General features: G+C 48.3%; 1 protein-coding gene across 3 annotated transcripts in view; it reads right to left on the minus strand.

Annotated features, from left to right (window-relative positions):
* DOCK8 (dedicator of cytokinesis 8) overlaps positions 1-25,599 on the minus strand; it is a 360,169-nt gene that overhangs the window by 56,659 nt on the left and 277,911 nt on the right. For all 3 annotated transcript variants that reach the window (XM_075317756.1, XM_075317746.1, XM_075317764.1), the window contains 5 exons: positions 21,644-21,773; positions 9,397-9,487; positions 9,006-9,102; positions 5,712-5,846; positions 2,745-2,897 (listed from right to left, as the gene is read on the minus strand). In XM_075317756.1, the coding sequence (XP_075173871.1) occupies positions 2,745-2,897; positions 5,712-5,846; positions 9,006-9,102; positions 9,397-9,487; positions 21,644-21,773 (606 nt within the window). The remainder of the gene's footprint in view (positions 1-2,744; positions 2,898-5,711; positions 5,847-9,005; positions 9,103-9,396; positions 9,488-21,643; positions 21,774-25,599) is intronic.

A 25,599-nucleotide genomic window follows, 5' to 3' on the forward strand; every position in this document is an offset into this window, starting at 1 on the left:
TAATCTCATCCAATCGTTCCCCAAACAAGCGTTCGCCAGAAAACGGCAAACCGGTTAAGAACCTCTTGGAGGCCGAGTCTGCCTTCCATTCGCGCAGCCACATGGCCCTGCGGACTGCCACAGAGTTAGCGGATGCCACAGCTGTACGGCTAGCCGAGTCTAGGACTGCGTTCATGGCGTAGGAAGAAAAAGCTGACGCTTGAGAAGTCAAAGACGCAACTTGCGGAGCAGAATTACGTGTGACAGCATTAATCTCAGTCAGACAAGCCGAGATAGCTTGGAGTGCCCACACGACTGCAAAGGCCGGGGCAAAAGACACGCCCGTGGCCTCATAGATGGACTTCACCAGGAGCTCTATCTGCCTGTCAGTGGCATCCTTTAGCGATGAGCCATCTGCCACTGATACCACAGATCTAGCCGCCAATCTAGAGACTGGAGGATCCACCTTGGGACATTGAGCCCACCCCTTAACGACTTCAGCGGGGAAGGGGTAACGCGTGTCAGTGAGGCGCTTAGTAAAGCGCTTGTCCGGAACTGCTCTGGACTTCTGGACAGCGTCTCTGAAGTTAGAGTGATCGAAGAACGCACTACGTGTACGTTTGGGGAATCGAAACTGGTGTTTCTCCTGCTGAGACGCCGACTCCTCCACAGTAGGAGGTGGGGGAGAGAGATCCAACACCTGGTTGATGGACGAGATAAGATCATTCACTAATGCGTCCCCCTCAGGTGTATCGAGGTTAAGGGCGACGTCAGGGTCAGAACCCTGAGCTGCGACGTCCGCCTCGTCCTCCAGAGAGTCCTCAAGCTGGGAACCCGAGCAGCGTGAAGAAGTCGGGGAAGATTCCCAGCGAGCCCGCTTAGCCTGTCTAGGACTGTGGTCCTGGCAGGAGTCCTCCGCGTGGGACCTAGGGCCCAACCTGGGAGCGCGCTGCGGCTCGGACCGAGAGGGGCCTGGAGGTGACGATCCAACAGGGGCCGGGGCCTGTGTAAGGACCGGTCTGGACTGCAAAGCTTCTAGCAGCTTGGCAGACCATTTGTCCATAGACTGAGCCATGGATTGTGAAAGAGACTCAGAGAGTTTCTCAGCAAAAAAGGAGAACTCTGTCCCTGCCGCCTGGACAGGGGGAGCAGGGGGGTCTACATGAGCCGAGGGGTCCACTAGTGACCGAGGCTAAGGCTGAGCAAGTGAAACAGGGGTCGAGCATTGCTCACAGTGAGGGTAGGTGGAACCCGCAGGTAACATAGCCCCACAAGAGGTACAGGTTGCAAAAAACCCCTGTGCCTTAACAGCTTTGCTCCTTGTGGACGACATGCTGTTGTCTCCTAGGAGAATGATCACTGAGGGTATATGGGCAAAAACAGGGTATACAGCCCGACCGAACAGAAATATATATATAAATACGTATCTATTCAAGGAACCCTAGGGGGGACCAGCACCGGGTGACCGGTGTGGCTTACCGACCGCTAACAAGCGGAGTGTGTGCCTCCAGATTCCCAGCCTTAGGTCCCCCGGAGCTGCAGAGCTGTTCCTGAGAATCCTCCACTGGCAGAATGCCCAAAAAATGGCTGCCGGAGATCTCAGGGGAGGAGTGGAGCCGTGGGCGGCGCCAGGAAAGTGCGGGAATCTGGGGTCCCCACAGTGATCAGTGAGGGGGGAGGAAACATGCAGGATGCTCCAGCCCTCACATCCGACGTCAGGTCGGCAGTCCCGCCCTTACCCCTGACAGGCAGGCCCGGGGGCGGGATTTTTGCGACTAGGCCGCGATGAAGCCGGGGACTAAATTTGAGGCCGCATTCCGACAAGCAGGCACGGTCGGCGCGGAAGTCCGCCGGTCTTCTCAATTCAGCAGCTGCCGCAGCGTCCAGGAAGAAGGTGCGCTCCTGCACAGTCCCCAATGGGGACACAGAGTACCTTAGAGTTGCAGGGCCCGGTCCCTGAGGTTGAATAGACTCCGGTCCGGCAGATTCCCACAGGGGCTGCGGAGGGAGCACGGTCCCAGCAACTGGATGACCGTTCAGGATCCCACTTCTCCCAGAGCCGCTACGGGATGGTGAAGGAGACGGCATGAGGCTCCGGCCTTTGTACCCGCAATGGGTACTTCAACCTTAACAACACCGCCGACATAGTGGGGTGAGAAGGGAACATGCCGGGAGCCCCGTGGGGGCCCTCTTTTCTTCCAACCGACATAACTAATATGAGAATGCATGAGTGGATGTGTGCCTCCTTCCACACAAAGCATAAAACTGAGGAGCCCGTGATCCACGGGAGGGTGTATAGGCAGAGGGGAGGGGTTACACTTTTTAAAGTGTAATACTTTGTGTGGCCTCCGGAGGCAGAAGCTATACACCCAATTGTCTGGGTCTCCCAATGGAGCGACAAAGAAAAATAATAATAAATATATATATACATATATATATATATATATATATATATATATATATACACACATATATATACATATATATATATATACACACACACACACACACATGTATATACAGTATATATACACAAAGTCATGTACTATGACATAAAGAAGCTGAGCATGACTCAATTTGTGTGTTGAGTTATTAGAGGGCAAATCAAATTTACACTGTTATACAAGCTGTACACTGACTACATTACATTCTATCAGAGTGTCATATCTTCAGTGTTGTCCCATGAAAAGATAAATAAAATATTTACAAAAATGATTATAGAAAACGGATGTAATCAGTGTGAAGAAAGGAAGGTAGCAACTTACACTGGTACTGCTGAAGCTGTATCTCATTATCAGGTACAGGGTTGCACAGGCTTGGCTTCTTGTACTTTCTAGGGCACTACTACAATGATGTAAAACCTTCTGGCACAAATCAGAGCATTGCTCCACTTCCTCTTCAAACAAGATGTCTCCAAACTAAAGGAGGGAATCAAACAATTAAGGCCTCATTGACATGTCCGATTTCCACGTATGACTGCTCCCCATGGTTTGCACCCATACCTGTAATAGTCTATGGGGTGATTCAGAGGTGTGTGATTTTTTGCGGACTGAGAATGGAATATCGCTGCAGTGCAAGCCAATGTGTGAAAAAATCTGACCGCACTGCGATGACATCTAAGTGCAGTCCAATTTTCAAGGACTGACAGAATGGAGAAAGTGGAGTAACTGTTTATTTATTTCTCCACATGAGAAAAACGGATAACACTCAGACTACACTCTGATCAAACTCTGATTACAATAAATCGGTCCTTTTTTTCCTCGTACGTGGAAATATCGAACTTGTGAAAGGGCCCTTATTCGGAAATAAATACCGTAAATTTTTTATTATGAATAAAAAATTATTTGTGTTAATTGCAATTAACAAATGAGTTCACCCCTTCAGCTTCATAAAGATCATGTCTATACCGCCAGAAAGGAAGCAAACTGCATTAATGTGTACTGATAATTATGAATTGATGATACTGTATTATGGAGCTTTGTCTTTCATTTCAGGATACAGTGGAACCTTGGATTACGAGCATACTGTAATTGGTTCTGGAAGCGAGCTCTTAAACCAAGTTACTCTTATATCAAAGCGAGACTTCAGAAGCGGCCGTAGCCCAGGTTCTCAACCAATCAATAGGTGCTGACACATCAAACTTACATGTCATAATGTTTCATTTGAATGTTGCCACTATTTTTACTTTTCTGAGTTAAAATAAACTATGATGCAAATATACTGCAATTGTCATGCTTAGCCATGGAATGGTGGAATCTTAGGCTGTTCGCGGGTAATGGCCTCCAGTTCATTAATATTCTTGGGATGTCAACAGAGTGGTCCAAAAAGTTAAGATCATTGGCTTGTACGAACAAGGAAAATGATACAAATATATAGTAAAGACATTGAATGTTCCTAAAGATAGTTGCAAATTCAAACTTAAAGAAACAATGGCTATACTTCCACGGTGGGACAGAAAGCGCAAGCTATCACCTTGCCTGTTTCCAGATACTCAGGAGGCAAGTGGTAAGTTTGCACAATAAGGCGCATACTAAGCACTGACATTCTGTTGTGGGGTGTGATGGATAACCAAGGACCAGGGCTCCTAAACTGACCCTTAAACTAGTGGGGCCCTAGCTGTCCCCGATCCCAGAGATACATCTAATGGTGATGATGTCTGAGCCCCCTTCCTAGACTAGCTCCTGAACAGCCCTGATCTAATATCCCCCACTCCCACACCCCAGAAGAAGGCCAGGACAAGAGTGGTAGAACCCACATATATGGTCAAACAGGGGAAACCAAAACTTGATCACACAGCACGCTAACACATAGGTATTAGACAACAAATGATAAGGAGGAAAATAAGAGCAGGGAGGAAACAAGACAATGAGAAAACTCCACAACAACACCACAAGCAAAGCAATACAATCACCAGAGAACTGGGATAAGACAGTACATGCACCGGTGTAGCAAAGCTATCGTTGGCATGGGAAGACAGATTCCACCATCTTAAGGCAGGGAGTTGCTGTGATAGGTTTTCCCACCGCATGCGATCTCAGAGGTAAGCAGCAGTCCAGTAGAAATTAACGCCTGCTAGACTAATCACAAACTAACACACAGATAGTCAGCGCCGAGGCCAATTAAATTGTTCTTGATTTATTGGTTTATTGCAGAGAGCAGAAAATGTGTACATTTTGCAAATAAATCTAATTTGCATTAAGGGTTGCATAATCTTGATAGCAACTCTTATTAATATTTCTGTATGTAATAGTATATAGTGTTAATTCCATTCAGTATCAGTGCATTACTAAAGAGAACCTGTCGTTAAAAAAGCTATTAATGCTATTATGGGGTTAATATGCAGATTAAGGCTATGTGCGCACGTGTGCGCTCTGCACCGCACACAAAAGGTCCGCTTCAGAGCGCAGCTGAAAAGCTCCGTTCTAAAGTGCCTGGTGCCTGCAGAATTTGTGCGCTCTGCATGCTGCCTCTCCCTATAGACAGCATGCAAACCGCACGGAAGAAGTGACATGTCACTTCTTAGAACGCACGCTTCGGGCAGTAGCCGAAGCGCTGCGCTCTAATACGCCACGTGTGCACGGCTCCTGCACAATCTTCATAGATTGTGCTGGGGACACAGGACGCATGCAGTTACGCTGCGGTGCAGAACGCAGCGTAACTGCATGCAATACGCACACGTGCGCACATAGCCTAATAGTGTTTACTGCACTGAAAGGCCTGTTCCCAGGAGGAAATGAACTTTATTCCTCTCGGCCGCCCCGGTTTGCACTCGTAGGGGCGCAGCAGGTGTGGTGGTGTCAGTCACAGCTCAGTACACAGTGAGAGGAGGCTATAACCACAATCCCAGCACTAACTGACAGCTGGCTCAGGATTGCATCAGTACAGAGCCTGCTGTCAGTCAGTGCTGAGATTGTGGTTACAGCCGCTGCTGATTGACACCGTGCTGCTGACTGACACCGTGCTGCTGACTGACACCGTGCTGCTGACTGCCACCGTGCTGCTGACTGCCACCGTGCTGCTGACTGCCACCGTGCTGCTGACTGACACCGTGCTGCTGACTGACACCGTGCTGCTGACTGACACCGTGCTGCTGACTGACACCCTGCAGACCGTGCCCCTATGACATAAAGGTCAAGCTTCTGGGAGAAATAAAGATCATTTCCTCCCAGCAGCGGAGGACGCTATTGTAATTATAGTAATACTACTAACTTATTTAAAGAGAAATATGATACCTTGATAATGAGGAGACGGATGGAGGAGAAGCAGTGAAACAAATAAGTGTTGCTCTGATTAGTGCTAAGAGAGTGCACCAGTACTTTAAGAATTCCTCCTAAAAGGTTGTCTTTGCAATCCACTGATAAATTGACCTAAGGCACACAAAAAGCAAAATTAGTACAGAAGTTTAAAGGTGTTTTAAATCTTGAACATTATAACATGGGAAATACTGTCTAAAGAGAAAATAGAAATTTCATTAGGCTAATATGTACCTTATAAAAGGTAATTCACAGAGCACCTCAACATAAATAATATTGAGAATTATTTATTTTTTAACATAGACAGAATAAACCACATTACAATATTATGAGAATATAAATGAGGAAAGTGATGAATGAGCTAATTCACAAATCATCCACAAAGAAAAGGTGCGAAAGGAAAAGTGGGAGGAGTAGGATAAGAACCACCTATGACGTTAAAGGGGTATTCCTGTCTCCGAGATCCTATCCCAATATGTAGTAGGTGTAATAATAATGTATAAATAGCAAATACCTCCAATTAGAGTTATAGTATAGTTCTCCTGATATATAGCCATGTACGTTACCTCATGTGCAGGGCATTGCCGCTTTGGTATCTATGGTTACAACCATGAGCAACTAACTAACTGTCACTATATGAGTGGATGTAACCATGAATACCTAAGATGCAATGCCCATCACATGAAGTAATAGACATGGCTATATCAGAAGAACTATACTACATTTCTAATAGGAGATATTTGCTAATATTGTTATTATCACACCTACTACATATTGGGATAGGATCTTGAAGATGGGAATACCCCTGTAAAGGCCCGAAAGGGTTATTTAGTAGGTAAACATCGGCTTAACATGGATGAATTGATCCAGAATGAAAATCATCAAGGTCTCAATAATTCATTTTGTAATTGTAGCTTCCCAAACACATGACTAACATCAGCAACATAAGAGTGCCGGAAAACAATAGCCAGCGGAAACCCTGTCAATGTTCTATTGTTGCCATATGGTAGAAGAATTTGCACACGCTGCAATAATTAATAATGAAAACATATACTATTGTGAATTCTTTTAGCATTACATTGATTAGGTTCTGATCACATGTCCAAAGGTTAATTATGTGGTTATTTATGTTTTGGGATCCATTTTGGGTTCATAAAAACGGAAATAAAGTGTTCCATTATAGGACACATTCATTTGAATGGGATGGAAGTGTCAAAAAATGTATTTTTTGCCCCCTTTTCAGCTTGTATCCTTTTATGTAAGCCTGATCAAAAACAACTTGGTAAGCAATCCACATTTTTAAATACTGGATCGGTTAAAAAAGATGTGAACAGTGGGTTATTTGACATTATAATTGTGTTTAGATTTTATTTTAATTTAATTTAGGCTGCTTTCACACTTGCATTGTTTTGCATTAGTCACAATCCATCGCCTTGAGGAAATACTGTATCCTGCAAAATATTTTGCAGGATTTTGTTTTTTCCCCATAGACTTGTATGGACGACGGATTGCGACTGATGGCCTTGTGTTGCATCCGCCGCCTGATGGATCAGTCGTGGAACGACTGACCATCGGGCAGCAGGAACGCAGCATGTAACGTTTTTTGAGCAGTGGAATCCGTTTGTTTTCACTGCGCATGCTCAGCTCTTGTCTTTAACGGGAACCTGTCAGCAGAAATTTTGCAATAAACCTAAAATATTCCCCTTCTGCAGCTCCTGGGCTGCATTCTGGAAAGGTTCCTGTTGCTATTCTGCCCCCTTTGAGACCAAAATACATACTTTATAAAGTCTTACCTTTTTGCATGCAAATCTTTTTTTATGTACACGGGGGGCGGGCTGTCTTGCGTCCGTTAGTCGCCCCCCCCACCTGCCGCTTTACGCCGTCCCCCATCGCTCATTTCCATAACTGAGGACACCACCCAGTGCTCCCGAGGTCTCGCACATGCGCCGTGCCACTCTCATGGGACTGAGCACTGTGCACAGTATGACCACTGGTGACGTGATTGCGCAGGTGTGAGATTATGGGTATGGGCGGCGCTGTGATTGTCATCAGCAAGTACCCGCCCATAATCTCGTGCCTGTGCTTTCCCCTCTGTCTCCACCGTTCTGCGCAAGCGCTGGCCAGATGAACCCACGTCACCACTTACCCATCTTTCCCTGGAGCAGGAAATAGATAGGAGGAGCGGAGCAGCGCAGCACCAGTCGAGAGGAGATGTGGAGAGGAGCTTACCGACGTACACAGTAAAAAAAACAAAACTATAAAAACAAACAAAGGCACACATTGTCTTCTGCAAAGTGAAAAGCACTAAACGTTTTTTTTCCCCAATGTACGGTGGAGGCAGAGGGGAAAGCGCGGGCACGAGATTATGGGCGGGTACTTGCTGATGACAATCACAGCGCCGCCCAAAATCTCACGCCTGCGCAATCACGTCACCAGCGGTCACGCTGTGCACAGTGCTCAGTCCCGCGAGAGTGGCACGGCGCATGCGAGAGACCTTGGGAGCACTGGGTGGCGTCCTTAGTTATGGAAATGAGCGATGGGGGACGGCGTAAAGCGGCAGGAGGGCGACTAATGGACGCAAGAGAGCCCGCCCCCGTGTACAGGAAAAAAAGATTTGCATATAAAAAGGTAAGACTTTATAAAGTATTTATTTTGGTCTCAAAGTGGGCACAATAGCAACAGGAACCTTTCCAGAATGCAGCCCAGGAGCTGCAGAGGGGTAATCTTTTAGGTTTATTGCAAAATTTCTGCTGACAGGTTCCCTTTAATCATTGAAATCAATGTCTCACTCTCTCTCTCGGAGGCCGAACAATTAGCTGTCTCGGCGGCTTTTGTGACTGATCAGCTGATCGGCCGGCTGCCGTGAGATCAGCTGATCGTTCACAATAGCCAGCCGCCCGTAAAACAGTAAAAAAAAAAATAAATAAAAAAACGGATTTTTTTTTGCAGCATCAGTCACATAAGTTGTGCCACTATCTGCAGCGCAGCCATTGCATCAGTCACACAACAGATTGCAACTGATGCAAAATGACGCAAGTGTGAAAGCAGCCTTACATCATCTAAATACCTGGCTCCAGTGTGGGTTGTGCTAACAGTGGCTTACAATCCTGACGATGCCATGGCAGCTGGTGGATCCGTTTTCAAGCTAATCCTAACTGATCCCGACACTGCCTACTGAATTATATGATGGCAAACATAGTGCTACATGCACTGTTACTTTTCTTGCCATCAAATTACTGACCCCCCTGACAATAAAAATATCTATTGATCTACCTGAATAATAGTTTCCAGCCCATCCAGAATGATCAAGTTGGCTTCAGTCGCCAGGTTTCCACACATGATGGCTTCTTGGTCCATTTCCGCCTTGGTCCTATTATAAAAGTCCATCAAATTTGTGAGTATAAACCAATAAGGCTCCTTTACAACAGATACCATGAAAAACATGTTGTTCTGCTTGTTTTTTTTAAATTTAAGAATACTGAAATAGAGGAGACTGGAAAGGTGTTAAATAAAGACCAGCTCAATGTGATATTAGTCCCTATTCATTTTGCTTTGTGTTGATTTACATTTTTGTCTGGATGCGGAGCTTTGTACAGTACATGGTAATATTTTGAGTTCTCCTCAGTACAGGTAACATTATCATGAAAAAAGTAAAGGTGCTCACATATTTAGTCGCTCGTTAGCTTGGCGCCATTGCGTCTGCTCCTTCCTCCACCTCAGGTTTTCATTAAGTCCAGCGAATCTGTCATTTCCTGCTACAGAAGAGGACAATGTCACCTGTAATTTCCATGTACTAATGACAGCCCATGCTCAGGATATATGACTCTTGGACATGATTTGTTGAAAGACACATGGCAATTATGGAGTCAGAACAAGAATGAAACCTTATGGCGGCTACAAAAAATAAAACATAATGAGAAGCTGACCGAGCAAAAACAAGAGTACAATGCAACATAGATTACAACACTTAGCTGTGTGAAGGGTAGACTACTTGGGTTTTACAAAGTCTTAGAAAGTCTCATTGGTCTGACCTGCCATCTAACCTGATGGCAAAACTGCATCACATATCAAGACATTGGCCTGAGATTGCAGAAGGCTCGTAAAAGCACATATCTGTGATAATGATCCCCTCAAAGTAGAAAACATCATTACTGATCTTTAAGGAACATGCTGTCAATATAGGCATAATTTTGTTTGAAAAAGGAGGTTTTGTTAAAACCATTAGTCTGGAAACTATTGAGAAATAAATACGATATATACATAAATTTAATGTTTCACTTAACCTTCAAAGCATCCATTTACAAGATTCACAACACAAAGATGCTTACTAAGATGATGCCTATTGCATCATGTCGTCCCTCTATCTGGAACAGAATTTTTCAAAAACTGACCTCCTATTGTTTGTTCCCTCTACTAATCTACCTAAACCCAATATTACCATTTCCATGGGTGGTTCTAACATAACTCCTAAGCAGCAGGCTCACTGACTTCGGTTATATTTGACTCAGATCCTTCCTTCGCTCCCCTTATCCACTTGCTGGCTTGCTAATGTCACCTGCACCTCAGAAACATCTGCTCTTTTCTTATTTTTGAAACAGCAAAAACTCTTTCTGGTACGCTGATTTATTCTTATCTGGGCTACTGCAACTTTCTCCCAATCCGCTCTTCTCTTACTAGGCTTGGCCCTTTCAAATCTATCCTGAATGCAGCAGACCGGCTCATAATTCTATCTAGACATTACAACTATGCCTCCACCCAGTGCCAGCTATTTCACTGGTTGTCCATCTGCTGCCAATATAAACTTATTATCACTCTCACCCACAAAACCCTCCATGGTGCTTCATCACCATCATCTCCTTTCTCATCTCTGTCTACCACCCTACCTGTTCTCGCCATTCTACTAAGGATCTATAGTAGATATAACAAGTCTACACACCCCTTTTAAAATGTCAGTTTTACATCATATAAAAAACAATTATCTGAGAAAAATCATTTCATAACTTTTTCCAGCTTTAAAGTAACCCATAATCTGAAACGGAAGCAATTTTGAGAAGGGAAAAAACCTAACAAAACTAAAATAATGTGTTTGCATAAATGTGAACATTCTCATAATTATGGATGTGGTTGTGTTCAGAATTAGCTACTCACTAAGCTGCCATCATTTACAGTGATTCTGATTAACGCCGTATAAAGTTTAGCTGTTGTAGTAGAATTTTCCTGACATTTTTTTTGTTGCATTGTACAGTACAAGCCATGGTCCGTAAACAGTGTACAACAAAGCAAAGGTAGTATCTCATTGTTGAAAGTTATCAGTCAAGAGAAAGGTACATAAAATAATTTCTAAGGCATTAGATGGAACACTGTGAAGACTGATCAAGGGTGACTTAAATTTGGCACACCATGACATTATCTTGAACTGGATATCCTTCAAAAATTGGTCTGGGAGACTGCAAAGAGGCCTACAGGTACATTGAAGGAGCTGCACGAATGTTTGGTAAGCAATGTCTGTGAGTTGCATGTGACAACAATCTCCTGAATTTTTCATATATCAGGCCTCTGTGTAGTAAGGTGGTATGATGGAAGCCTTTTCTTTCAAAGAAAAAATATCAAAGTTTGGCTATGTTCTGCCAAAGTCTACATCAAGCCTACAATTCTGGCAAATAGTTATGGTCTGATGAGACCAAGATTGAACTTTTTAGTCAGAATTCAAAAAAAGGGAATTTTGTTTACTTACCGTAAATTCCTTTTCTTCTAGCTCCTATTGGGAGACCCAGACAATTGGGTGTATAGCTTCTGCCTCTGGAGGCCACACAAAGTATTACACTTTTAAAAAAGTGTAACCCCTCCCCTCTGCCTATACACCCTCCCGTGGATCACGGGCGCCTCAGTTTTGGTGCAAAAGCAGGAAGGAGAAAACTTATAAATTGGTCTAGGGTAAATTCAATCCGAAGGATGTTCGGAGAACTGAAGACCATGAACCAAAAGAACAAATCAACATCAACAACATGTGTACACAAAAGAACAACCAGCCCGAAGGGCACAGGGGTGGGTGCTGGGTCTCCCAATAGGAGCTAGAAGAAAAGGAATTTACGGTAAGTAAACAAAATTCCCTTTTTCTTTGTCGCTCCATTGGGAGACCCAGACAACTGGGACGTCCAAGAGCAGTCCCTGGGTGGGTAAAAACAATACCTCAATAGAAAGAGCCGAAAACGGCCCCCTCTTACAGGTGGGCAACCGCCGCCTGGAGGACTCGCCTACCTAGACTGGCGTCTGCCGAAGTATAAGTATGCACTTGATAGTGCTTCGTGAAAGTGTGCAGACTAGACCACGTAGCTGCCTGACACACCTGCTGAGCCGTCGCCCGGTGCCGCAATGCCCAGGACACACCTACGGCTCTGGTAGAATGGGCTTTCAACCCTGAAGGGAGCGGAAGCCCAGAAGTACGGTAGGCCTCGAGAATCGGTTCCTTGATCCACCGAGCCAAGGTTGACTTGGAGGCCTGAGAGCCCTTGCGCTGGCCAGCGACAAGGACAAAGAGCGCGTCTGAACGGCGCAGGGGCGCCGTGCGAGACACGTAGAGCCGGAGTGCTCTCACTAGATCCAAAGAGTGCAAATCCTTTTCACACTGGTGAATTGGATTAGGGCAAAAGGAAGGCAAGGAGATATCCTGATTTAGATGAAAAGGGGATACCACCTTAGGGAGAAATTCCGGGACAGGACGCAGAACCACCTTATCCTGGTGAAAAACCAGGAAGGGAGCTTTGCATCACAGCGCTGCAAGCTCAGACACTCTCCGAAGTGATGTGACTGCCACCAGGAAGGCCACCTTCTGAGAAAGACGGGAGAGAGAGACATCCCGCAGCGGCTCAAAAGGCGGCTTTTGAAGAGCCGTCAGGACCCTGTTAAGATCCCAAGGTTCCAACGGACGTTTGTAAGGTGGAACCATGTGGCAAACCCCCTGCAGGAACGTGCGGACCTGCGGAAGCCTGGCTAGACGCTTTTGAAAAAACACGGAGAGCGCCGAAACTTGGCCCTTGAGAGAGCCGAGGGACAAACCCTTGTCCATTCCAGATTGTAGAAATGAGAGGAATGTGGGTAAAGCAAACGGCCATGGAGGAAAACCATTATCAGAGCACCAGGATAAGAAGATTTGCCAAGACCTGTAATAGATCTTGGCGGACGTTGGCTTCCTGGCTTGTCTCATGGTGGCAATGACATCCTGAGATAACCCTGAAGACGCTAGGAGCCAGGACTCAATGGCCACACAGTCAGGTTGAGGGCCACAGAATTCAGATGGAAAAACGGGCCTTTTGACAGCAAGTCTGGGCGGTCTGGAAGTGCCCACGGTTAACCCACCGCGAGATGCCACAGATCCGGATACCACGACCGCCTCGGCCAGTCTGGAGCGACGAGAATGGCGCGACGGCATTCGGACCGGATCTTGCGTAGTACCCTGGGCAGCATCGCCAGAGGGGGAAACACGTATGGCAGTCGAAACTGCGACCAATCCTGGACCAAGGCGTCCGCTGCCAGAGCTCTGTGATCCTGAGACCGAGCCATGAAGGCCGGGACCGTGTTGTTGTGTCGTGACGCCATGAGGTCGACGTTCGGCGTTCCCCAGCGGCGACAGATCTCTCGAAACATGTCTGGGTGAAGAGACCATTCCCCTGCGTCCATGCCCTGACGACTGAGAAAATCTGCTTCCCAGATTTCTACACCCGGGATGTGAACTGCGGAGATGGTGGAGCCTGTGACTTCCACCCACTGCAGAATTCGTCGGACTCCCTGGAAGGCTTGACGACTGCGAGTGCCGCCTTGGTGGTTGATGTACGCGACGGCAGTGGCGTTGTCCGACTGTATTCGGATCTGCCTGCCCTCCAGCCACCGATGGAAAGCCAATAGGGCTAGATATACTGCCCTTATCTCCAGGATATTGATTTGAAGGGACGATTCTATTGGATTCCAGGTTCTTTGAGCCCTGTGGTGGAGAAAAACCGCTCCCCAACCTGACAGGCTCGCGTCCGTGGTGACCACAGCAAGGTTGGAGGTAGGAAGGATTTTCCCCGAGACAGAGATATGGGTAGGAGCCACCACTGAAGTGATGTTTTGGTTGCAAGAAAAGAGAGATGTTCTTGTCGAGGGAAGCCGAACTCTTGTCCCATTTGCGAAGAATGTCCCATTGGAATGGCCGTAGATGGAATTGCGCGAACGGCACTGCTTCCATAGCTGCAACCATCTTCCCCAGGAAGTGCATGAGGTGCCTTAAGGGGTGTGACTGACTCCAAAGAAGTGATTGCACCCCCGCTTGCAGAGAAAGCTGTTTGTCCCGCGGTAGCTTGACTAACGCTGGCTGGGTATGAAACTCCATCCCGAGGTAAGTCAGTGATTGGGTCGGCGTCAACTTGGATTTCGGGAAATTGATGATCCACCCGAACTGCTGGAGAGTCTCCAGAGTGACGGAAAGACTTCGTTGACACGCCACCCGAGAAGGAGCCCTGACTAGGAGATCGTCCAAGTAGGGGATCACCGAGTGGCCCTGAGAGTGCAGGACCGCCACGACGGATGCCATGACTTTGGTGAAAACCCGTGGGGCTGTCGCCAGGCCGAAGGGCAATGCGACGAACTGGAGGTGTTCGTCCCCAATGGCGAAACGCAGGAAACGTTGATGTTCGGGTGCGATCGGCACATGGAGATAAGCATCCTTGATGTCGATCGATGCTAGGAAGTCTCCTTGTGACATCGAGGCGATGACCGAGCGGAGCGATTCCATCCGAAATCGTCTGGTTCTCACATGTCTGTTGAGCAGCTTGAGGTCCAGAACGGGACGGAATGACCCGTCCTTTTTTGGCACCACGAACAAGTTGGAGTAAAAACCGCGACCACGTTCCTGAAGGGGAACGGGAATCACAACTCCATCTATCTTTAGAGCGTCCACTGCCTGAAAAAGTGCGCCGGCCTGCGCGGGGGGTGGGGAGGTTCTGAAGAAACGAGCCGTAGGTCGAGAGCTGAACTCTATCCTGTAACCATGAGACAGAATGTCTCTCACCCATCGGTCTTGAACGTGTGGCCACCAGGCGTCGCCAAAGCGGGAGAGCCTGCCACCGACCGAGGATGTGGCTAGATGAGGCCGAGAGTCATGAGGAGGCCGTCTTGGAGGCAGTGCCTCCTGCGGCCTTTTGGGGGCGTGACTTGGACCGCCACGCATAGGAGTTCCTCTGGCCTTTCTCCGGCCGGTTGGACGAAGAGGATTGGGACTTGGCGGAGGGACGAAAGGACCGAAACCTTGATTGGATTTTTCTCTGCTGAGGTCTCTTAGGTTTGGACTGGGGTAAGGAGGAGTCCTTTCCCGAGGATTCCTTAATAATCTCATCCAACCGTTCGCCAAACAAACGGTCGCCAGAAAAAGGCAAACCAGTTAAGAACCTTTTGGAAGCAGAGTCTGCTTTCCATTCGCGCAGCCACATGGCCCTGCGGACTGCCACGGAGTTAGCGGATGCTACAGCCGTACGGCTAGCGGAGTCCAGGACGGCGTTCATGGCGTAGGACAAAAATGCTGATGCCTGAGAGGTCAAGGAAGAAACATGTGGAGCAGAATTCCGCGTGACGGCATTAATCTCAGTCAGACATGCCGAGATTGCTTGGAGAGCCCACACGGCCGCAAAGGCCGGGGCGAAAGACGCGCCCGTGGCCTCATAAATAGACTTCACCAAGAGCTCTATCTGTCTGTCAGTGGCATCCTTCAGGGATGCGCCATCGGCAACAGACACAACGGACCTAGCAGCCAATCTAGAGACTGGAGGAACCACCTTGGGAGAATGTGCCCAGCCCTTAACAACTTCAGGTGGAAAGGGATAAGGCGTGTCAGTGAACCGTTTAGCAAAGCGCTTGTCCGGAACCGCTCTGGGCTTCTGGACAGCGTCCCTGAAGTTAGAGTGATCAAAAAACGTATTGCGCGTACGTTTGGGGAATCGAAATTGGTGTTTCTCCTGCTGAGAAGCCGACTCCTCTGCAGGAGGCGGCGGTGGTGTGAGATCCAACACCTGGTTGATGGACGAGATAAGATCATTTACTAAGGTGTCCCCCTCAGGGGTATCAAGGTTAACGGTGAAGTCAGGGTCAGAGCCCTGAGCTCCCACGTCCGCCTCGTCATCCTGAGAGTCCTCAAGCTGGAATCCAGAGCAGCGTGAGGAGGCCGGGGAAGAGTCCCAGCGAGGCCGCTTAGCCGGTCTGGGGCTGCGGTCCGGGCAGGAGTCCTCCGCCTGGGGCCTAGGGGCTATCCTGGGAGCGCGCTGCGGCGCGGACCGAGAAGGGCCTGGAGGAGACAGACTAACAGGGGCCGGGGCCTGTGAAGGGCCCGGTCTGGACTGCAAAGCCTCAAGGAGCTTAGATGACCATTTGTCCATAGACTGTGCAATGGACTGAGAAAGTGACAGAGAGTTTCTTAGCGAAAGAGGCCAACGACGGTGACTCTGTCCCTGCAGCCTGTTCAGTGGGAGCAGGGGGATCTACATGAGCCGAGGGGCCCACAAGTGCCCTAGGCTCCGGCTGAGCAAGCATGGCAGGAGTCGAGCATTGATCACAGTGAGGGTAGGTGGATCCCGCAGGCAACATAGCCCCACAAGAGTTACAGGCCGCGAAAAAAATCTGTGCCTTAGTAGCTTTGCTCCTTGTGGACGACATGCTGTTGTCTCTTAGGAGAGTGACCACTGAGGGTATATAGGAAAAGGGTATACAGCCTTTCCGAACAGATATATATATCTATTTTATATATATAATATATATATATATATATATATATATATATATATCCCGGCACCCTAGGGGGACCAGCACCGGGTGACCGGTGTGGCTTACCAACCGCTAACGAGCGGAGTGTGTCCTCCAGATTCCCTGTCGTGGATCCCCCAGAGCTGCAGAGCTTTGCTGCTGAGTAGCATCCACCGGCAGAATGCTTAAAATGGCTGCCGGAGCTCTCAGGGGGGGTGGAGCCGAGGGCGGCGCCAGCAAAGAGCGGGAATCTGGAGTCCCCACAGTGGTCAATGAGGGGGGAGGGAAACATGCAGGATGCTCCAGCCCTCAAAGCCGATGTCATGTCGGCAATCCCGCCCTAACCCCTGACAGGCAGGCTCGGGGGCGGGATTTTTCGCGACTAGGCCGCGGCGAAGCCGGGGACTAAATTTAAGGCCGTGCCCGACAAGCAGGCACGGTCGGCGCGGAAGTCCGCCGAAAAGACAACGGACGGAACTACCGCGGCTTCCGGGGATAAGGTGCGACCCTCTCTGTACAGTCCCCACATGGGGACACAGAGTACCTTCCAGTTGCAGGGCCCGGTCCCTGGGGGTGAAGAAGCTCCGGTCCGGCAGGTTCCACCAGGGGCTGCGGATGGAGCACGGTCCCAGCTCATGGATGACCGCTTAGGATCCCACTTCTCCCAGAGCCGCATAAGGGATGGTGAAGGAGACGGCATGTGGCTCCAGCCTCCGTACCCGCAATGGGTACCTCAACCTTAACAACACCGCCGACATAGTGGGGTGAGAAGGGAACATGTCGGGGACCCCATCGGGGTCCTCTTTTCTTCCATCCGACATAACTATGTATGAGAATGCATGAGTGGATGTGTGCCTCCTTCCACACAAAGCATAAAACTGAGGAGCCCGTGATCCACGGGAGGGTGTATAGGCAGAGGGGAGGGGTTACACTTTTTTAAAAGTGTAATACTTTGTGTGGCCTCCAGAGGCAGAAGCTATACACCCAATTGTCTGGGTCTCCCAATGGAGCGACAAAGAAATGTATGTTTGGCACAAAGCCAACACAGCGCATCAACAAAGAACACCATACCCACAGTGAAGCATGGTGGAGGCAGTTTTATGCTTTGGGGATGTTTTTCGGTAGCTGACACTGTAGCATTTTATTCAAAGGGGAGGGAATTATGAATAGTTCCAACATGAATAAATTTTACAGCAAAATCCTCAGACCTCTGCTGAAAAGTTGAAGATGAAGAGGAATTTCCCCTTTCAGCATGACAACTACCCTAAGCATACCAATCAACAAAAGAATGGCTTCACCAAAAGAAAATTAAAGTTCTGGAATAGCCCAGCCTGAACCCAAATCTTAATCCAATTGAAAGTCTCTGGGTCAACCTGAAGAAGGCTGTGCACAGTGCATGTTCTCGCAATAGGACAGACTTGGACTGCTACTGTAAGAGGACTGGGCAAAGATTGCCAGTTCTAAACGTGAAATGGGGATAGACTCCTACCCAAAAAGACTGGACTCTCATAAATTCAAAGGGTAATTCAACAACATATTTGTTTAAGGGAATGCATATTTATGAAATCACAATATTTTAGTTCTTTATTTTTTTATTTCCACCTGCCCCACCCCCCAAAAAAAAGATTTCCATTCTGAAATGATTCTTCTTGAAAGGATTTTTGCTTTACATAACACAAAAAAAAGACTAATAAGACTCCATAATTCGATCCTCTTACTCCCTCACTACCCCAAACAATCTGATTTATTACCAGAATCCAATGTTTAAAGAACTGCTTTCTGTTCTCCTTTCCAAAATTTTCCTTAGAATCTGTCTCTTCCATCATGTGTTCCCACACCCTCTATGCACTCAATAGCACTTTGCATTTGGACACATACAGATACTGGCTGGTGACCGGTTCAGCAGGTTTACTTTAATGCCCTTATTTATTACTAGAAGGTGGCCCGATTCTACGCATCGGGTATTCTAGAATTTACGTATTGTGTAGTTCATGTATGATTTTTGTTATATATATATATATATATATAGAGAGATGTTGTTGTCTGTAGTTACCAAGTGTTTGTGTAGGCGCTGTACATGTTCTGGGTGTTGTCTGGGTGTGACGGGGGGTGAGAGCGGTGTTGTATGTGTGTTGCGTTGTTTGTGGAGCGCTGTGTGTCTGTAGCGTTGTGTGTGTGTTGCGCGGTTTGTGTGTGTGTGGTGTGTTTTGGGGGGAGGTATGTTTTGTGCAATGTGTGTGTTGTGCGGTATGTGCGTATATTTGTGTGTGCCGCGGTGTTTGTGTGTTGGGTGTTGTGTGTGTGCAGCGTTGTCTGTGTGTGTGGGTGTCTGTGTAGGGCAGTTGTTTGTGGTTCCCAGTGTGTGTGTGTGTGTGTGTGTGTGTGTGTGTGCATCAGCCTCTCTTCTCTCAGCCTACCTCTCCCAGCCTCCCTCCTCCCAGCCTCCCTCAGCATCAGCCTCCCTCTCCCAGCCTCCCCAGCATCAGCCTCCGCCAGCATCAGCCTCTCTCCTTCCAGCCTCCTCCAGCATCAGCCTCCCTCTCCCAGCCTTCCCCAGGATCAGCCTCTCTCCTCCCAGCCTCCGTCCTCCCAGCCTTCCCCAGCATCAGCTTTCCCCTCCCAGCCTCCCTCAGCATCAGCCTTCCCCAGCATCAGCCTCTCTCCTCCCAGCCTCAACCTCTCTCCTTCCAGCCTCCCCCAGCATCAGCCTCTCTCCTTCCAGCTTCCCTCAGCATCAGCCTCCCCTTCCCAGCCTTCCCCAGGATCAGCCTCTCTCCTCCCAGCCTCCTTCCTCCCAGCCTCCTTCCTCCCAGCCTCCCTCAGCATCAGCCTTCTGCTCCCAGTCTCCCCCAGCATCAGCCTCCCCATGCATCAGCCTCCACCAGCATCAGCCTCTCTCCTTCCAGCCTCTCTCCTTCCAGCCTCCCCCAGCATCAGCCTCCCCCTTCCCAGCCTTCCCCAGGATCAGCCTCTCTCCTCCCAGCCTCCTTCCTCCCAGCCTCCCTCTCCCAGCCTCCCTCAGCATCAGCCTTCCGCTCCCAGTCTCCCCCAGCATCAGCCTCCCCAAGCATCAGCCTCCACCAGCATCAGCCTCTCTCCTTCCAGCCTCCCCCAGCATCAGTCTCTCTCCTTCCAGCCTCCCCCAGCATCAGCCTCCCGTTCCCAGCCTTCCCCAGGATCAGCCTCTCTCCTCCCAGCCTCCTTCCTCCCAGCCTCCCTCAGCATCAGCCTTCCCCTCCCAGTCTCCCCCAGCATCAGCCTCCCCAAGCATCAGCCTCCACCAGCATTAGCCTCTCTCCTTCCAGCCTCCCCCAGCATCAGCCTCTCCAAGCATCAGCCTCCACCAGCATCAGCCTCCCTCGTCCCAGCCTCCCCCAGCATCAGCCTCTCTCCTCCCAGCCTTCTCCATGATCAGCCTCTCTGCTCCCAGCCTCCTTCAGCACGCCGTGCTCCTCTGCCGACACTCACACACCCGATCGCATCCACTCACACACACCCGATCGCATCCACTCACACACACCCGATCGCATCCACTCACACACACCCGATCGCATCCACTCACACACACCCGATCGCATCCACTCACACACACCCGATCGCATCCACTCACACACACCCGATCGCATCCACTCACACACACAGACACTGACGATATCGCACATACGCGCTTATACTCACAACATCCGGGGATATCACATGCTTCTGGCCATGTGATCCTCCGGCAGGTCCTGGAAGATCACAACAGCACAGTATCGCCGCCGAGAAGCAAGCGATATCCCAGGATGTTGTGAGTATGTGGATGCGATGTGATGTGTGTGTATGTGTGTGCTGTTATGTGTGTGCTGTTATGTGTGTGCTGTTATGTGTGTGCTGTTATGTGTCTGTATTTTCCGCCGCTGCAGGACCTTGATGTGTGGATGCGATGTGATGTGTGTGTGAGGTGTGTGTGAGAGTGAGTGTGAGCCGGTGTACACTGGTAACTATGATACACATCGGGTAACTAAGGGACCTTAGTTACCCGATGTGTATAATGGTTACCAGCTTTCACGGCCTCCGTGAAGATCCCAGCATCGCAAGGTTATGTCTGGCGCTGCTGGGATCCTGACGGAGCCGGCGTAGAAGCAAGAGATATCCCAGCATGTTGTGATGTGTGAGGTGTGTGTGAGAGTGAGTGTGAGAGTGAGTGTGATCTGATGTGTGTGTGTACTCACCTGGGAATCGGGGCTCCGTGTCAGTTGGGCCAGAGCGAGCATGCATTGCGTGAGGGGGGCGGGGCCTGCAGAGAGCCGGGGCGAGAGGCCAATCCGTGTGGGGGGGCGGGGCCATGGCGAGCCCAGCGGCCAATCAGCTTTGTGTCACCGTAAGGACACAATTTCGGAGCATGACAGACAGACAGACAGACAGACAGACAGACAGACAGACAGACAGAATAAGGCAATTATATATATAGATGATGTTTGGACACTATAAAATACAAGCACTTTTTTACCTTTTGAGCTCCCCTATTTCCTCATAGTTTGTATACTTGTGAGCAGGCCCCTTACTTCTATTGTTTGCATTATTGAATTGTGTAACTCTCTAATGTCTGACATGGTTTGCACTTGGACCCTATGAATTGTAAAGGGCTGTGGAATATGTTGGTGCTATAGAAATAGAAGTATTAGGGTATGTGCCCACCATCAGGACTAGGTTTAGAACGCAGCGGGTCCTGTATGACAGGGCTGCGTGTCTCCTCGGCAGGTGAACGCAGGAGACCGCAGCTGCTTGTGCCCACGATCTGGGTTCGGTGCTGCGATCTCTTGCTGTGTTCTCACTACGGAGGACGCAGGCAATTCCGCAAACAATTGACATGCTGCAGTCTGGAAAAACGCTCCGCAGGTCAGTGTTTGCTGCGGAAAAAAGAAGCATATTGGACACTGGATTTCTAGAAATCCATCCACTATGCTTGTCTTGTACTGTACAATTCAGCGTTTTGGACACGGCGAAAACTCACTACATTCAAAACGCTGCAAACACTAAGGTGGGCACGCACCCTTATTATTATTACTAGCTGTGGTAAGAATACAGAGCTCACTTAGGAGCCACGTATCCCGGTGACACTCTGAGATGAATACAGTAGTAATTTAGAATGTACTGCTATGTACCAGTTTTCCAGCGCCTCATCATTTCTCCTCTGGCTCCTTCTCCACGTAACAAAGCTTCTTCTAAACGGGCCTTGACATCTCTGGACTTCTGAAGAACCAAAGTGCTCACTTTGTCTGGAGACTGTTTACCCTGGGGGAAATAATATGAACAAGAATGTCATTAATGTTCTATATTATTATACAATCAGTCATAGTCAGGGGTGGACACATCATTGGTGTAACCTATGCGGCCGCACAGGGGCCCAAGACGTTGAAGGCCCATTTCTAACAGAAAAACAGGTGGGATTGTGTATTATGATGAGATATTGGGCTACAAAGGGCCTATATATTGTTTCTGCCTTGGGCCCTCTTCTGTCCGTGATCTCCAGTGCATAGGATGTTCTATTTGAGATCCATTCCAGTACATATTGCAAAGAAATAGGCAAGGAGGTCATAATTCATTATGAAGGATGTCAGACCTCGTGGGTATTCTAAATTATATCTCACTGATCAATAAGATAACAGTTGTAATAATTAAGGTTGTAATGGCTGGTGTGACTCCAGTGCAGATTTCTATTTTTGAATGGTATATCCACCTTCAATAGAGTTGCCTGAGACGTATACATCGATGGGCTTTCCATAGGATAGGCTGCTGTGCACAACTGAACAATTAGGCAACATGGTGCAAGCAAGAAGCCCTTCGTTGTGCAGATATTATTGCTCCTGGAGGAAAGACCTCCACCAATCACTAATGAATTATCTGAAAGAGAGGTCATCAAGGCTTAAAAGGAAAACTGTTACCCACCAGGTTTATGCTTCTCAGTCTGATGACAGCATAAAATGGGAACATGGTGTTACTTACTGGGCTCCTAGCTGTAGTTTTGATAAAGGTTTTAGCAGTTGCAGTTCTGCAAGTGCTCTCAGTGATCAGCTTTGTTTAACCCCAACCCTGCCACTGATTGACAGCTTTCTACCTGCACTGAGTGTAAGCAGAATGGTACAAATCAATAATTCAATAGTAGGATTATCCACAGCTCATGAATATTGAGGACTACATAGCTTACCATTCACAGAACTAGAAGTGATCATTTAAAATTGTATTTTATCAAAGCTCTATCAAGAAGCCTAGTTAGTTACCTAGCAAAATATTCAAGGTTTCTGTCTTAATTTTATAGTGCTGTCAGTGGGGGTTGCATAAACTTGGTGACAGATTCTCATTAAGTCAAGGAAATACATTTAAATATCAATAAATTGTATATATTATTTAAATATCTTCAGTTATTTCATTAAGAAATTGCAAAAAATTCTATTGGCCGGACTTTTCAGTCTAAGTTTTTAAAGGGGTTGTACGAGTAGTGGGCACAATGTTCACAATGTTTTCCCCAGTAAAACAATAACATCTATACTCAGCTCCTGTGCCAGTGCTGTTACAGTTGTTTAGCACTGCCTCTCCTGGGAATCACATGACATTATGTCATACGACCCCTGTGGTCAATCCTGTGGTCAATGAGTGCTGGCTTTACTGTCCCCTCCTTTGGACAAATCAACACTTCTGATGAAAGTGAGAGCTGCTGCTGAGTTCCCACTTCCTACAGATGTCAATTACATCAGAAAGAGGGGAGAGTAAAGCCAGTGTTGATTGGTTGCAGAGATCAAGTGACATAATATGTCACGTGATCCCCGGTTGAGGCAGTGTGGACACCACTGGAACAGCAATGGCACCGCAGGTGAGTATAGAGGTTATTCTTTCACTAGGGGAAAACATAAGGATTGATAAGAAGTTGCCTGAGCAGTGTACAGACACTCTAAAGCTGGGTTTACACACTGCAACATCTCAAACGACATCGCTGTAACGTCACCGGTTTTGTGGCGCAATAGCGATGTTGTTTGCGATGTTGCAGTGTGTGAAACCTATCAGCGACCCGGCCCCTGCTGTGAAGTTGTAATCGTTACAAATCGTTCAGGACCATTCCTAGGTCCTTTGTTTCCCGCTGTGCAGCATGCATCGCTGGAAAGTTTCAGTGTGTGAAAGACTTTGCAGCGACTTTGTTAGCAACTTCCCTTTCAAAAGGCTGCTTATCAACGTCTCCAACAACCAGCTAGGTCGCTCTGCAGGTCCGGATCGCTGTTGCGTTTTTGGCCAGGTTTGCCTGTTTGACAGCTCACCAGCGACTTAGCAGAGACTAAGGGAGGTCGCTGTTACGTCTCAAAACCGGTGAAGTTACAGCGATGTCCTTTGCGATGTTGCAGTGTGTAAACCCAGCTTAAAGCATTTAAAAAGCATAACAAATTATCACCTATTCACAAGGTAAGATAAGTGTCTGACTGGTGGTATTCAGAGGGATCCAGAGAACAAGTCCCATGTTTGAAAAAGAGAATTTTGTTTACTTACCGTAAATTCTTTTTCTTATAGTTCCGACATGGGAGACCCAGACCATGGGTGTATAGCTTCTGCCTCCGGAGGACACACAAAGTACTACACTAAAAGTGTAGCTCCTCCCTCCGAGCATATACACCCCCTGGATGACAAATCTAACCAGTTTAGTGCAAAAGCTGAAGGAGGACATCCACCCATAAGTAGAGATAGAGTAAAACCCGGAATAACCGGAACCTCTGTCTACAACAACAGCCGGTGAAAACACACGGAACAAGAACTGCCAACAGGCAACAGGCAGGGTGCTGGGTCTCCCATGTCGGAACTATAAGAAAAAGAATTTACGGTAAGTAAACAAAATTCTCTTTTTCTTCATCGTTCCTTATGGGAGACCCAGACCATGGGATGTCTCAAAGCAGTCCATGGGTGGGAAATAAACAGAAAACTGAGAAGTAGGCAAAACCTAACTTCACAAATGGGCGACAGCCGCCTGAAGGATGCGTCTGCCCAAGCTCGAATCTGCCGAAGCATGAGCATGCACTTGGTAGTGCTTCGAAAAGGTGTGCAGACTAGACCAAGTGGCAGCCTGACAGACCTGCTGAGCCGTAGCCTGGTGCCTGAAAGCCCAAGAGGCACCGACAGCTCTGGTCGAGTGCGCCTTAATCCCCGACGGGGGAGGCACCTGAGAACATTGGTAGGCATCGGATATGGCCGACCTAATCCAACGAGCCAGAGTCGGTTTAGAAGCAGAGAGACCCTTGCGCTGACCTGTGGTTAGCACAAACAGAGAGGTGCAACGCCTGAGAGCGGCGGTGCGTGACACATAGATCCGGAGCGCCCGCACCAGATCTAAAGTATGCAATGCTTTCTCAAAGCGATGCATAGGGGCCGGACAAAGGGAAGGCAATGAAATGTCCTGGTTAAGGTGGAAAGAAGACACCACCTTAGGGAGAAAGTCCGGAGTCGGACGGAGAACCACCTTGTCTTGGTGAAAAACCAAAAAGGGTGACTCCGAAGAGAGCGCAGCCAAATCAGAGACTCTCCTAAGAGAAGTTATGGCCACCAGAAAGACCACTTTCTGTGAAAGTCGAAACAAAGAAACCTCCCTAAGAGGCTCAAAGGGGGGTTTCTGTAAGGCCGTGAGGACCAGATTAAGGTCCCAGGGATCCAAAGGCCGCCGGTAAGGAGGAATGATGTGAGATGCGTCCTGCATGAAGGTGCGCACCTGAGCCAGTCGGGCGATACGCCGCTGGAACAACACTGACAGCGCCGAGACCTGTCCCTTGAGGGAATTGAGGGATAGTCCTAGCTGCAGACCGGACTGCAGAAAGGACAGGATGGTCGGCAAGGAAAAAGGCCAAGGAGCATGGCCGGAAGAGCGACACCAGGACATGAAAATTCTCCAAGTCCTGTGGTAAATCCTGGCCGAGGAAGACTTCCGAGCTTGAGTCATAGTGGAGATGACCTCGGGAGGAATGCCTGAAGCCGTCAGGATCCAGGACTCAAGAGCCACGCCGTCAATCTGAGAGCCGCAGAATTCTGGCGGAAAAACGAACCTTGAGAGAGAAGGTCTGGGCGGTCCGGGAGATGCCATGGCACCTCT

Source organism: Anomaloglossus baeobatrachus, chromosome 1 (genome assembly GCF_048569485.1).
Source record: "Anomaloglossus baeobatrachus isolate aAnoBae1 chromosome 1, aAnoBae1.hap1, whole genome shotgun sequence".
Classification (NCBI taxonomy): Eukaryota; Metazoa; Chordata; class Amphibia; order Anura; family Aromobatidae; genus Anomaloglossus; species Anomaloglossus baeobatrachus.